This window comes from Canis lupus, chromosome 24, assembly GCF_011100685.1.
Source record: "Canis lupus familiaris isolate Mischka breed German Shepherd chromosome 24, alternate assembly UU_Cfam_GSD_1.0, whole genome shotgun sequence".
Lineage (NCBI taxonomy): Eukaryota > Metazoa > Chordata > Mammalia > Carnivora > Canidae > Canis > Canis lupus.
Genome location: NC_049245.1, coordinates 26309706 through 26324454, shown reverse-complemented (window position 1 = coordinate 26324454; position 14749 = coordinate 26309706). Strand labels below are relative to the sequence as shown.

At 39.2% G+C, this 14749-nt stretch overlaps 1 protein-coding gene across 6 annotated transcripts in view; it reads left to right on the top strand.

Moving 5' to 3' along the window:
• The window catches only part of RBL1 (RB transcriptional corepressor like 1), a 58830-nt gene that overhangs the window by 1485 nt on the left and 42596 nt on the right, over positions 1 to 14749 (top strand). For 5 of the 6 annotated variants that reach the window (XR_005377815.1, XM_038572243.1, XM_038572242.1 and 2 more), the window contains exons 2-7: positions 2811 to 2944; positions 8257 to 8457; positions 8814 to 8878; positions 8983 to 9111; positions 9220 to 9380; positions 12955 to 13004. Coding sequence is in view for 5 of the 6 variants with exons in the window: in XM_038572243.1 (XP_038428171.1) it covers positions 2811 to 2944; positions 8257 to 8457; positions 8814 to 8878; positions 8983 to 9111; positions 9220 to 9380; positions 12955 to 13004 (740 nt within the window). In the remaining variant the exon portion in view is untranslated. The remainder of the gene's footprint in view (positions 1 to 2810; positions 2945 to 8256; positions 8458 to 8813; positions 8879 to 8982; positions 9112 to 9219; positions 9381 to 12954; positions 13005 to 14749) is intronic. The other variant, XM_038572245.1, reaches the window with a different exon arrangement.

Here is a 14749-nt window from a genome sequence, read left to right as displayed (position 1 = left end):
TAAATGCCTGAGAAGGTGTTTCTGACTTCCCAAGTCCTCTGTCATTGAATAAACATTTACTGAGTGAAAACTGTAGTCCAGGCATTAAACTAGGCACTCTTTCAAATTCTTTTTTTTTTTTTTTAATATTTATTTTAGAGAGCACGCAATGGGGAGGGATAGAGGGAGGGGGGCAGCCGACTCCGTGCTGAGCGGGAGCCCAATACAGGACTTGATTCTAGGACTCTGAGATCGTGACATCAGCAGAAACCAAGAGTCGGAGGCTCAACCAACTCGAGGCCACCCAGGTGCCCCTCAAATTCTTGAATATACCAAGTTTCTTCCCACCTGTGTGTTTTCTCCATGCCATTTGCTCTGCCTGGAAACTTCCCTCATCCCCTACAACAGGCTATTTGAAGAACTAAGTCTCAAGAAATAAGTCAGCTAGGTGGAGTTGATCAGGACATCTTAAATGTTTGATTTAGAAAACAGACGTGTGAGGGACGCCTGGGTAGCTCAGTGGTTGAGCATCTGCCTTTGGCTCAGGCGGTAATCCCAGAGTCCTGGGATCAAGTCCCACATCAGGCTTCCTGCAGGGAGCCTGCTTCTCCCTCTGCCTGTGTCTCTGCCTCTGTGTCTCTCATGAATGAATGAATAAATAAATAAATAAAATAAATAAAACACAGATGTGTGAATTAAGATTTGGTGACCATTTATTCTATCCTATGTCTTTTGTTCTCCTCCTCCTCTTTTTTTTTTTTCCTTTTGATTGTTTTTGGTGAAATGCTCTTGAAGTAGGTATTTTCATGTATCTACTGTTTCTTAAGCCCTCTCCCCAGCTCCTACCCCTTTCAGTATATTAGTATATCCCACTTACCCCCTTGTTTATCCCTCTCACCCTCTTAGATTTTGGTGATTCTCCACTCAACCATTTTAAGTCTCCCTCTGAATCCTCCTCTGACCTCTACTCAAAATCAGTTACTATATTCTCATACTTTATCTTCAATTCTTACAACATATATCTCACCAATTATAGATAACCGTTATCTATTCCTTTTCTTAACTCTAGATTTGGAATTACAGAGGTCAGAAACCATCTTTGTATTCTAAGGTCTAGTATCAAAGAATTAAGATAATATAGTTGTTTTTTTCTAGGACAAAAAGCAAAAATATCAATATTAATTTTTTTTCTATCTTAATGGTGTTTTCATCTAGTAACCTGTACCCAGAAGCTAATACTTGGATGTACTTCCCCAACAATTATTAATCAAGGTATCTAAAAATATGCAACCATAAGCTTACATGTCTCATTTAATACCTTGAGCATGTAAGACTTCTCACTACATTAGGATAGTATCACTGGATTTTAACTATTGGTGGGGCCACCCATTTCTGCCCTTCCCTTTTGGATTATTACAAGTCTTCCAGGGTTTTATTCTTTTGGAGACTGGTCTTAGGATCTGCAGAACAGTGAATAGGAACACAGGTGTGTTATAAAATGTGTGTCTGTAGTTCACATATGTATAGTTCTTTGTGATTATATATATATAGTCCAGTGGTAAAGTCATGAAGTGATTCTAGCTTGGAGATATCTTAAGTCTAAAGCAGACAATTAAAAAAAAATTAAAAAAAAATAATAAAGCAGACAATTGGGACGCCAGGGTGGCTCAGTGGTTGAGCATCTGCCTTCTGCTCAGGGCATGATCCCGGAATCCTGGGATTGAGTCCAGCATGAGGCTCCCTGTATGGAGCCTGCTTCTCCCCCTGCCTATGTCTCTGCCTCTTTCATTCTCTGTGTCTCATGAATAAATAAATAAAATATTTTAAAAATCAATAAAAAAAATAAAGCAATTAAGTGTTGAATTCCCAAACATCACTTTTTTTTTTTCTTTTTAAAGATTTTATTTATTCATGAAAGACACAGAGAGGCAGAGACACAGGCAGAGGGAGAAGCAGGCCCCATGCAGGGAGCCCGATGTCGGACTTGATCCCCAGACTCCAGGATCATGCCCTGGGCCGAAGGGAGGAGCTCAACCGCTGAGCGACCCAGGTGTCCCCCAAACATCACCTTTTTATAGCATTGTAAATTGAGATATCTGCTATAATAGAGAGACTTACTATTTTAAAGATTGAGTAAATAATTCCCAAATTTTACCTCACAAAAATGACAGCCTTCTCTGTTATACATGAAAGATACGAACCTTTTTTTTTTTTTTTTTTTTAAGATTTTATTTACTTATTTGACAGCACAAACAGGAGGAGCTGTAGGCTCCTCACTGACGAGGAAGCCTGATGCAGGGCTCTATCCTAGGACCTCAGGATCATGACCTGAGCTGAAAGCAGACACTTAACCGACTGAGCCATGCAGGTGTCCCAGATGTGAACTTTTTATGTGTGACTCCCTTGTCCTCTTTATACTCTGTTCTTTCCTTTCTCTGCCAAACTTTCTTCATGTTAAAAAAGAAACATAAAACAAATAGTGGAAAGGAACTTAAGCATCATCAAGGCCATGACTGGTGTTTTCAAAGCAAGAAAGCTAATGCTGAGAAATTTTAAGAGGACTCTCAATAGTATTAGATTTGGTATGTGGGTGAGAGATCTATGTTTAGACTAATGCTGTTGGAGAATCTTATGTGGGACTGAGAATAAGGAGTTTTATATTCATTCCTGCAAAACGAAGCTTTGTGACCTTGGGCAAATATCTTCACCACTCTGGCCTGTTACATACATAATGAAAATGAGACCAGATAGTTCTAAGATCTTTTCTAGTTCTAGAACTCAAGCATTTTAACATAATATATTCATTTTGCTGTTTGTCTTTTGCTTGCCAGGGAGAAGTTATACACTGGTTGGCATGTTCATTATATGTTGCCTGCCGCAAAAGCATTATTCCCACTGTTGGGAAGGGTATCATGGAAGGAAATTGTGTTTCACTTACCAGAATACTGCGTTCAGCTAAACTAAGGTAAAGCACTTTGATTTTTCAAACACTGTTAACCATATAAAAAAATGTCTTAAAGATTTTATTTATTTATTCATGTGAGACACAGAGAGAAACAGAGAGAGAGGCAGAGACACAGGCAGAGGGAGAAGCAGGCTCCATACAGGGAGCCTGATGTGGGACTCGATCCTGGGACTCCAGGATCCTCCCTGAGCCGAAGGCAGGCGCTAAACTGCTGAGCTGCCCAGGGATCCCCACAATTTTTAATTTAATAAAGAAATTGTCTGCATCTCATTGTTTTAAGTATTGAGAAGTAATTTTTCCACATTTTCCACAAGTTTTCCAGTAACTTATGATTTAAATCAAGATGACAGGGCAGCCCCAGTGGCGCAGCGGTTTAGCGCCGCCTGCAGCTCAGGGTGTGATCCTGGAGACTCGGGATCGAGTCCCACATTGGGCTCCCTGCATGGAGCCTGCTTCTCCCTCTGCCTGTGTCTCTGCCTCTGTGTGTGTGTGTGTGTCTCTCATAAATAAATAAATAAAATATTTTTATAAATAAATAAATCAAGATGACATTCATTCATTTTTTTCTTTTTTTTAATATTTTATTTATTTATTCATGGGAAACAGAAGAGAGGCAGAGACACAGGCAGAGGGCAAAGCAGGCTCCACGCAGGGAACCCGATGTGGGACTCGATCCCAGGTCTCCAGGATCACGTCCTGGGCTGAAGGCAGACGCTAAACCGCTGAGCCACCCGGGCTGCCCCATTTTTTTTACTTTCATATTATAAAAGAACCTGAATAAATATTTTGTTCATGAAAATTTATTTTTCATACATTTTAATTACAACATTGGTTATATTAAATTTTTACAAAATAATTTTTTCTTTTGAATGCCATTAAAATTCAGTATTATGCTGCTATTGGGACATATGCCCTGTATTTACCATCCTTACTCTATATTTGTTTTAGGAGTGTGTGTATGGTAAAATATACATAAAATAGGGGCATGCAGGTGGCATAGTTGGTTGGGTATCCAACTCTTCATTTTGGCTCAGGTCATGATACCGGAATTATGGGATCTGGCCCTGTGTCAGGCTCCCAGTTCATCAGTGACTCTGCTTCTCTCCTTCTGCCTATGTATATGTGTGTGTGTGTGTGTAATATATATATATATAAATGAATAAGTGAATCCTTTAAAAATACATATGCATAAAAATTTACCTTTTAACCAATTTTAAGTGTACAGTTCAGTGGCATTAAATACGTTTACATTGTTGTACAACTATCATACATCTCCAGAATTTTTTCAGCTTCCCAAATTGAAACTTCATAACAATTAAACAGTAGCTTCCTCCTCCCTCCTCCTAGCCCTTGGCATGTATCAGTACTTCATTCCTCTTTATGGTTAAATAATAATACATTGCATGGATATACCACAATTTGTTTATCCACTTATTAGTTGATGGATACTTGAGTTGTTTCCATCTTTTGGCTATTATGAGTAATGCTACTATGAACATTTGTGTACAAGTTTTTGTGTAGACATATATTGTCATTTCTCTTGGTAATATGTACAAATGGAACTGTTGGGTCATATGGGAACTCTGTTTAACCTTCTGAGGCACTGTCAGATTGTTTTCCAAAGTGACTACAGGAGTTTACATTCCTACCACCAGAGTTTGAGGGTTCCATTTACCCATATCCTTGCCAATACTTATAATCTTTATTATATGGCTATTCTAGTGAGCATGAAATGGTATTTTGTAAAAAAAAAAAAAAAAAAAAGTGGTATTTTGTATTTCCCCAATGGCCAATGATGTGGAACATCTTTTAGGTACTTACTGGAGTAATGTATTCTTTACAACAATTCCAACAAATGCAATTGTTTTGAAAGCTGTGAAATTTATAAAACTTCTTATTTTACTTTAAAAATCCGTAATCAGGGATCCCTGGGTGGCTCAGTGGTTTAGTGCCTGCCTTCATCCCAGGGTGTGATCCTGGGGCCCTGGGATCGAGTCCCGCGTCAGGCTTCCTGCATGAAGCCTGCTTCTCCCTCTGCCTGTGTCTCTGCCTCTCTCTCTCTCTCTCTCTCTCTGTGTCTCTCATGAATAAATAAATAAAATTTAAATAAATAAATAAATAGTCGTAATCAGGGATGCCTGGATGACTCAATGGTTGAGCGTCTGCCTTTGGCTCAGGTCTTAATCCGGGGGTCCTGGGATTGAGTCCCACATCGGGCTCCCCACAGGGAGCCTGCTTCTCCCTGTGCCTGTGTCTCTGCCTCTCTCTCTGTCTCTCATGAATAAATAAATAAAATATTTTTTAAAAATCATAATCATAGTTTAGGTAATAATAATGCTATAAGTTTTTTTGTTTCCAAACATTCTGATGTACTTTGTTCTTGTTTAGAATAGCCATTTTTGAAATAGCAATAAATACAATGGATTTATATGAGGATGTATTAGTCAAACCTTTTGTTTATAAAAAACAGATACCAATTATGGACTTTGGCTGACTTAAAGAGAAAAGAAATTTACTGAAAGGATATTGAATAGCTGACAGAGTCTTTAGGATGACCTGAGAAAATAGACTTGGAAAACACCCAGGAACAAAAGGAGGCTGGCTAGAACCAAAATGCATTTCACAAGAATTCATCTAACAAGGGCATGACTTGCATGGCCAGCAGTGCCATCCCTGGACATTGCCACTGTATTTGTCCCTAATAGCTGAATATTGCTGTTGATCCTACTATAAGAATTTATCACTCAGTTCTCTGTACTGCCAGCTCCAGATTCAAAATCCCAGACCTGTATCAAGAACCTCAGGTTTTATGCCTTCACCCAAACTTCAGTGAAGCTGATCTATCTAGTAGGCAGCAAGACACAAAATTGGGGAATTCCCCACAAAGGAAAGAATTTCACATGTTTAGCATCCCTGCCTCCAAATCAGTCTCCTATAAGGGACTCTTAATTTGTCAGCCAAATTAAGTATTTAGTAATCTGGCAAAAAAAAATTTTTTTTTGCTGTTATTGATAATCTTTTAAAGAGGGATGCCTGGGTGGCTCAGCGGTTGAGCATCTGCCTTCTGCTCAGGATGTGATCCTAGAGTTTTGAGATCGAGACTTGCATCGGGCTCTTGCGTGGAGCTGCCTTCTCCCTCTGCCTATGTCTCTGCCTCTCTTTCTCTGTGTCATGAATAAATAAATAAGATCTTAAAAAAAAATCTTTTAAAGAGACTCTTAGATTCTCAGATTTTAATCAGCATATTTGGAGTTTGAATACCTGTGGACAATTAGCTGATGATGTCTTCCATCACCTTTTTAAAAAAAGTATTATTGCTGGGCAGCCCTGGTGGCGCAGCGGTTTAACGCCGCCTGCAGCCCGGGGCCTGATCCTGGAGACACGGGATCAAGTCCCACGTCAGGCTCCCTGTGTGGAGCCCGCTTCTCCCTCTGCCTGTGTCTCTGCCTCCCTCTCTCTCTCTGTCTCTATGAATGAATAAATAAAATCTTAAAAATATATATATATTATTCCAGGATGCCTGAGTGGCTCAGTGGTTGAGCATCTGCCTTCCACTCAGGGTGTGTTCCTGGGGTCTGGGGATCAAGTCCCATATCAGGCTCCCTGTGGGGAGCCTGTTTCTCCCTCTGCCTGTGTCTCTGCCTATCTCTCTGTGTCTCTCATGAATAAATAATAAAATCTTTTTAAAGAATAAATAAAAACTATTATTCTGAGGCACCTGGCTGTTTCGGCCAGTAAAGCATGTAACTCTTGATCTCAGGGTTGTAAATTCAAGGCCCAGGTTGGATGTAGAGATTATTTAAAAATAAAATCTTTTTTTTTTTAATTTATTTATGATAGTCACACACACAGAGAGAGAGAGAGGCAGAGACACAGGCAGAGGGAGAAGCAAGCTCCATGCACCGGGAGCCCGACGTGGGATTCGATCCCGGGTCTCCAGGATCGTGCCCTGGGCCAAAGGCAGGCGCTAAACTGCTGCGCCACCCAGGGATCCCCTAAAAATAAAATCTTAACAAAAAATCAAATCAAATCAAATCTTAAAACTATCATTTTGGAGACACCTGGGTAGCTCAGTGGTTGAGCATCTGTGTTTGGCTCAGGTCATGATCCCGGGGTCCTGGGATCAAGTCCTACATCAGGCTCCCCACAGGGAGCCTGCTTTTCCCTCTGCCTATGTCTCTGCCTCTCTCTCTGTCTCATGAATAAATAAATAAAATCTTCTTTTAAAAATCATTCTGTATATAGCATTAAATGTATATCGCACTTAAGTGAACTTTAACACTACAGATTTTCAATCTAAGACCATAGTAACACGGGGACATAAAAAATTGAACAAGCCAGTGATGCCTCGGTGGCTCAGTGGTAGAGTGTCGGCTTTCCACCCAGGGCATGATCCCGAAGTCCTAGGATCAATTCCCACATCGGGCTCCCTGCATGGAGCCTGCTTCTCTCTCTGCTTATGTCTGCCTCTCTCTCTCTGTCTCTCATGAATAAATAAAATTTTTTTAAAAAATTGAATAAGCCAGAAAGGTGGAGTAATAAGTGATTTTCTGGGTATATGCTATCTTCTTCATTTATATTTGATGGTGGAACAACATACTGGAACACAAACACTTGAATTTTATCCCTGAACTGTCTGATGCTTTGTAAGCAACTTCCAGAATCAACCTATTGGGGAGATACTGTCTGTCCTCAAACTAATTTTGTGAACTCAACAATCTATTAACATTTACCTTGTAATGAATATACAAATTATTGTGTAGATGATGTATGGAACAAAAGAAGTAGGTAGGTAGGTACCATCACTTCTTGCATAGGAGAAGACATTTATGAAATGAGCACTAATTCAAAATCTTTATTCCCATAGTGATTCTGAAAGCCAGAGTAATTTCATAGCACTTGGGAGTGAGGTTTTTCGGTTGCCTTTTATTTTTTATTATTATTTTTTTAATTTAGGCTTTTGGGGCACCTGGGTGGCTTAATCAGTTAAGCATCTGCCTTTGGCTCAGGTCATGATCCCCAGGGTCATGAGATCAAGCCTTGCATCAGGCTTCCCACTCGGCAGGGAGTCTCCTCCTTCTGCCCCTCTCCCTGCTCATGTTTGCGCTCGCTGTCTCTCTCTCCCTCTCTCTCTCCCTCTCTCTCTCCCTCTCTCTCTCTCTCGGAAATAAATAAAATCTTTAAAAAAGAAATATAGGCTTTAAAGTAAAGATTCTTTAAAAAAAAGATTCTTAAGATTCGTAGGCATAAATAAAATGTTAACTTATCTATTATATATGGACTCACTTTAAAGTTGCTTTTTTTTTTTTTAGCTTAATACAGTTTTTTAGTAAAATGAAGAAGTGGATGGACATGTCAAACCTGCCGCAAGAATTTCGTGAACGTGTAGAAAGGCTAGAAAGAAATTTTGAGGTGTCTACTGTAATTTTCAAAAAATTTGAGCCAATTTTTTTAGATATATTTCAAAATCCATATGAAGAGCAACCAAAGTTCCCACGAAGCAGGAAACAGAGGTAAGACCCCTGAAAAGTTACATAAAAATTATGCTATAAACTTAGGAAATTTGCATTTTTAAAAGTCTGTTTTTTACCAGAATATCCATTTGCAAAAAAATTAAATTTTTAAAAAATCCATTTAGAATTCTCATACCTGGAAATTCAGGGTAGTACTTTCACATCTTTTTATGTTCTAATTATTTTATGCAAACTAGAAAGATTTAAGTCCATTTAATGAACCATAATTTGTCCTTTGTGAATGGAATTTTACGTGTAACTTTACTGTTATTTGTATTTGCTGTTTCAATTAAATAACAATGTTGAGTGATATTTAGCATGTTAGTCAATTAAAACGTATATTTTTTCCTTTCTAGAAGGATTCCTTGCAGCGTTAAGGATCTCTTTAATTTCTGCTGGACGCTCTTTGTTTATACTAAGGGTAAGGTGATACTTTCAGTGGTTTTACATTCTGCTGTAGGAACTTGGTATTATTTGACATGAGAGGTTTCTGGTCTTTGTGTCTTTTTTTATTCCCCTATAAAGGTAATTTTCGTATGATTGGAGATGATTTAGTAAACTCTTACCATTTACTTCTGTGCTGCTTGGATCTGATTTTTGCCAATGCCATTATATGCCCAAATAGACGTGACTTGCTGAATCCAACATTTAAAGGTAAGACCTTATTTATTTTTGAAAAGTGGTCATCAGTATTTAGAAAAAGTTTTAAAAGTTGACCATATTCTTCTATTTTCTTTTGCTGTTCATACCCTATCAAACTAGGTTTACCATCTGATTTCCATACTGCTGACTTTAAGGCTTCCGAAGAGCCTCCCTGCATCATTGCTGTACTGTGTGAACTGCATGATGGACTTCTAGTAGAAGCAAAAGGAATAAAGGAGCACTATTTTAAGCCATATATTTCAAAACTCTTTGATAGAAAGGTACTATAACTGTACTTAGAAGTGAATGGCAAAAGAAAAAAAAAGTAAATGGCTAAGGCTTTCAAGGGTCAGCAATAAAATCTCAAAGGAAAAAACAGTGTTTTAAACAAGTTCTCAGAGGTATAGGACCCAGTCAAGATTTCCAGGTTTCAGTCTCTGCTCTGATGCAGAATGCTATATGCAGAATTGGCCTATGATCTTTTGTGATGTGCAAAACTGAGCTGTTAAAGATTGTGACCAACTATATGTACTGCCAATAAATGCACTGGAAGAAATAGCTGTAAGAGGTTTTAATAAAAGAATTATGAAGAACAGGGATCCCTGGGTGGCGCAGCGGTTTAGCGCCTGCCTTTGGCCCAGGGCGCGATCCTGGAGACCCGGGATCGAATCCCACGTCGGGCTCCCGGTGCATGGAGCCTCCTTCTCCCTCTGCCTGTGTCTCTGCCTCTCTCTCTCTGTGTGTGTGTGACTATCATAAATAAATTAAAAAAAAATTTTTAAAAAAAAAATTATGAAGAACAGATTAGAGTAAGCCTAATAAAGAATTATGAAAAGCGGGAAATCAAGGTAAATTAATTTATTGCCACAATTTGAATAACTGCTGACTATTTACTAAAGCTGGGATGATATATAAAAACTATAGCTTTAATTCCATATAAATAGAGCAGAAAATCTGTTACAGTTTTGTAGCCACTTTTACAGGTTACCTGTATGCATTCTGGATTTTTTTCTCAGTAATTAACTATTTCTATATTTATGAAATAGCTTATTCTTCTTGGTCTCAATTTCTAACCTCCCCAATATTGAGCCATTTAATCCAGCTAGTCCTTGAGTATTCTCTTTGGTTAAAAAAAAAAAAAAGAAAAAGGAGGGGGGGCTTGGATTAGATCATCACTGTGGTTCTCCTCTTTGTAGATAATATGAGGTTTTTCCTCAAGCATAGAGTCTTCCCTAACTAGATGGTTCTTCTTGTTACATAGACTTTTGTATTTAGTTTTACTTCTTTCTCTGTATGTGTGTGTGTGTGTGTGAGAGAGAGAGAGAGAGAGAGAGAGAGAGAGGAAAAAAAGATAGCTCATCTGTACATTAAATATGTCTAGCAAGGTAAACTTTGAAGGGAACTCAAGGATTATCTTTTGTGCTCTGCAGAAGCAGCACACTAGTGGTTCTGGGATATAATGACCATACATCTTGGTTTGCCTAGATTATCTAGTTTTTTATTGTTATCTTGGCATAATTATTATAGCATCTCCTTTAACTCCAAAAGTATCCTAATTTGGACAGTCATCCTCCTACTCATAGGCCACAGATGTTTTATTTGGCCTGTGTAGGGTGTTCTTTTGTTTTATTTCATTCCATTTTAATTTACATGTAAAGACTTTTAATATAAAAATCTCTTTCGGGTAGCCCCGAAAAGAGCCACCGGTGGCTCAGTGGTTTAGCGCCACCTTCAGCCCAGGGTGTGATCCTGGAGACCCAGGATCGAGTACATCAGGCTCTCTGCATGGAGCCTGCTTCTCCCTCTGCCTGTGTCTCTGCCTCTCTCTCTCTGTCTCTGTCTCTCATGAATAAATAAATAAAATCTTAAAAATATGTATATATCTTTCAAGAGCCACCCAGGTGCCTCAGTCAGTTAAGTGTCTGACTCTTGATCTCAGCACAGGTCTTGATCTCGGGGTCATGAGTTCAAGCTCCATATTGTGCTCCCCACTAGGCGTGGAGCCTACTTAAAAAGGCGGGGGGGGATGTTGGAGAAATCACTTTCAAGAATCAGAAGCTGGGCACCTGGGTGGTTTAGTGGTTGCATGTCTGCCTTTGGCTCAGGTTGTGATCCCAGGGTTCTGGGATCAAGTCCTGAATCGGGCTCCCCACAGGGAGCTTGCTTCTCCCTCTGCCTATGTCTCTGCCTCTCTTTCTCTGTGTCTCTCATGAATAAATAAATAAAATCTTTTTAAAAAATCAAAAGCTATGACAATACAGTATTGGAATTTTTTTTTTCTTTTTTAAGATTTTATTTATTTATTCATGATAGAGAGAGAGAGAGGCAGGCAGAGGGAGAAGCAGGCTCCATGCAGGGAGCCCGATGTGGGACTCAATCCCTGGTCTCCAGGATCGCACCCTGGGCCAAAGGCAGGCGCTAAACCACTGCACCACCCAGGGATCCCCCAGTATTGGAATGTCTAAATGGGTAACTGTTGTCAAGCTAAATGATAGCCATCTCTTTTCAGATGGGAAGTATGCTTTCTGTCCTCTTAATTTATGTATGTTGAACCCTGATCCCTGAAGGTATTTGAGTTTGCAAACCTGATGTGTAGTAATCTAAGAATAGTGTGGATGCATAACAAATATCATAAACAGGGACAGTGGGTGGCTCAGTTGTTGGAGCATCCAAATCTTTAATTCTAGTCATGACCTCAGAGTTTAGGCCTAGCGTTGGGCGTGGAGCCTACTTAAAAAATAAAAAAGAAAGAAAATATTTTAAACAGTATAGTTTTCTTCTCTCACCAGCAACAGTATCTGTGTTCCCTTTGAATCTTTTTCTTGCCTGGACATACTATTTATCATTCAATAAATGTTGGTTTCCCTTCTCCATAGACCAATGTGTAAAATTGGACAGCTTTTGTCAGAATCACTTAGGGAATTTATATAAAATGCTGCCTCTGCTCAGGATTTGAGGTCCATTAATCTGTATTTTTTTTAACAGTTCCCCTAAGTGAGTGCCTGAGTGACTCAGTTGAGCAACTGACTCAGTTTTGACTCATGATCTCAGGGTCGTGAGATCGAGCCCCACATTGAGTTCCACACTCAGCCTGCTTGAGATTCTCTCTCCCTTTGCCCCTCCCTGCTGTGCACTTGTGCGCGCTCTCTCTCTCTCAAATAAATAACTCTTAAAAAATTTCTCTAAGTGATGCTTTAGTCACTAGAATTTAGAAACTATTGGTATAGACTAATTTAAAAGTGTTTTCATTGACTTCAGATTTTTCAAATAGATATTTGTATGCTAAGTAGGTTTTCCTGGTTTAAAAGAAATTTTCAGTAATTCTGTTTGTCTATATTATTTATAACAACTGCCAGTGTGGGGGGACCTGGGTGGCTCAGTCAATTAAACATCTGTCTTAAGCTTAGGCCATAGTCCCAGGGTCCTGGGATTGAGCACCTCCATTGGGCTCCCTGCTCAGTGGGGAGCCTGCTTCTCCTCCTTTCTCTGCTGCTCCTCTGCTTGTACTCTCTCTCCTTCTGCAAATAAATGAATAAATAAAATCCTTTTTAAAAAATATTTTATTTATTTATTTATTTATGATAGACATAGAGAAAGAGAGAGGCAGAGACACAGGCAGAGGGAGAAGCCGGCTCCATGACGGGAGCCCGATGCGGGACTCGATCCCGGGACTCAAGGATGATGCCCTGGGCCAAAGGCAGGCGCTGAACCGCTGAGCCACCCAGGGATCCCCAGAATAAATAAAATCTTAAAAAAAAAAACACCCTACCAATGTGAAAACTTAGATAAATGTCATGTTTTTGTATGTATGGTATTGTGCTTAATTACATGTCACAAATGGCTTTTTCTTCCTAGGTTTTAAAAGGAGAATGCCTCCTGGACCTTTCTAGTTTTACTGATAATAGGTAAGTATCTAGCGCTAATGCTATTTGCCACATTATAGGCTGTCAATGATGATTTATTGCAATTTGATAAGTGGAACATTAACGTAACTCCTCCAAACTCAAGTTCCTTCTGCATTAGTGGCAAGACTGATGTTGTCACTAATCCTTCTTGTCTTTAGGTACACTTATTTTAGGAAACCTTTGGTACTTAAAGAAAAGAAACCTTTGGCACTTAAAAGAGCTCCTTCCAGAGAAACCCATAAATAGACCCAGTGATTTCTATATTTGAATATATGTTCTTTTATTAATCAAATATTGGCAAATTCAGAATATACTTTAATTTCAAAGCCATTATTGTTTTCTCAGTGATCAGATCTTAATTAGGTTCAGCTAGTTTTCAGATTAAGTTTATACTCTCTTTTTGCTTATCTTTCAAAGTAATTTATTATTGCCATGTACGTGAATGTGAAGCATGTCCATAATCAGATAGGAACATCTGAGATTATTAGCTGGGCAGAGTTAAAAACTGAAAAGTCATCAGCCTTTACAGGCCCTGGAGTTTTTGTTTTTGTTTATGTTTTTTTTCTTTAAGATTTTATTTATCTATTTGAGAGAGCGTGAGAGCCAGAGAGATCACAGAGGGAAAAGCAGACTCGCTGCTGAGCAAAGAGCCTGATGCAAGGCTTGATCCTAGGACCTTGAGATCATGACCTCATGGAAGGCAGACACTTAACCAACTGAGCCACCCAGGTGCCCCACAGGCCCTGGAGTGTAAAATCTATCTTACGTCCAAATAAATCCATTGTGGAGGTACCTGGCTCATTCATTTTGGTAGTCTGTGCGACTCTTGATTTCGGGGTCATGAGTTTGAGCCCCAAACAGGCTGTAGAGGTTACTTAAATAATTAAAAAAAAAAAAAAGATAAATCCATTGTATAACCTAGTTTTATTCTAGCAGCTTAAAAAAATTCTTGGAGCATCTCGCTGGCCCAGTCAGAAGAGCATGCAGCTCTTGATCTTGGGCTTGTGAGTTAGAGCCCCACGTTGAGTGTAGAGATTACTTAAAAATAAAATCTTCAGACCCACTAAAATCTTTAAAAAAAAAAAAAAAAAAAGACTTTATTTATTCATGACAGACACAGAGAGAGAGGCACAGACACAGTTAGAGAGAGAAGCAGGCTCCATGCAGGGAGCCTGACGTGATACTCAATACCGGGTCTCCAGGATCACGCCCCTGGGCTGAGGGCAGTGCTAAACCGCTGAGCCATCTGGGTTGAGTTCATTGAAGTTTGTCACTGACCTTTGTTCCTGAACAAAAAAAAAAACAAAACAAAAACAAATTTATTGATAAATAACTAACAAAAAGAAAAAAAGAAATGAGCAGAAGATATGAATAGATACTTTCCTAAAGAAGACATCTGGCTGGCTAACAGACACATGAGAAAATGCTCAGCATCACTCATCAGCAGGGAAATACAAATCAAAACCACAATGAGGAGCACTTGGATGGCTCAGTGATTGAACATCTGTCTTTAGCTCATGTCATGATCCTGGGGTCCTGGGATCGAGTCCTGAATCAGATTCCCTGCAGGGAGCCTGCTTCTCCCTCTGCCTATGTCTCTGCCTCTCTCTCTGTAGCTCTCATGAATAAATAAATAAATGAAATCTTTAAAAAAAACACACAATGAGTAACCACATCACCTGTTACATCACCTGACACCACCTGTCAGGATGGCTAAAATTAACATGGGAAGCAACAGATGTTGA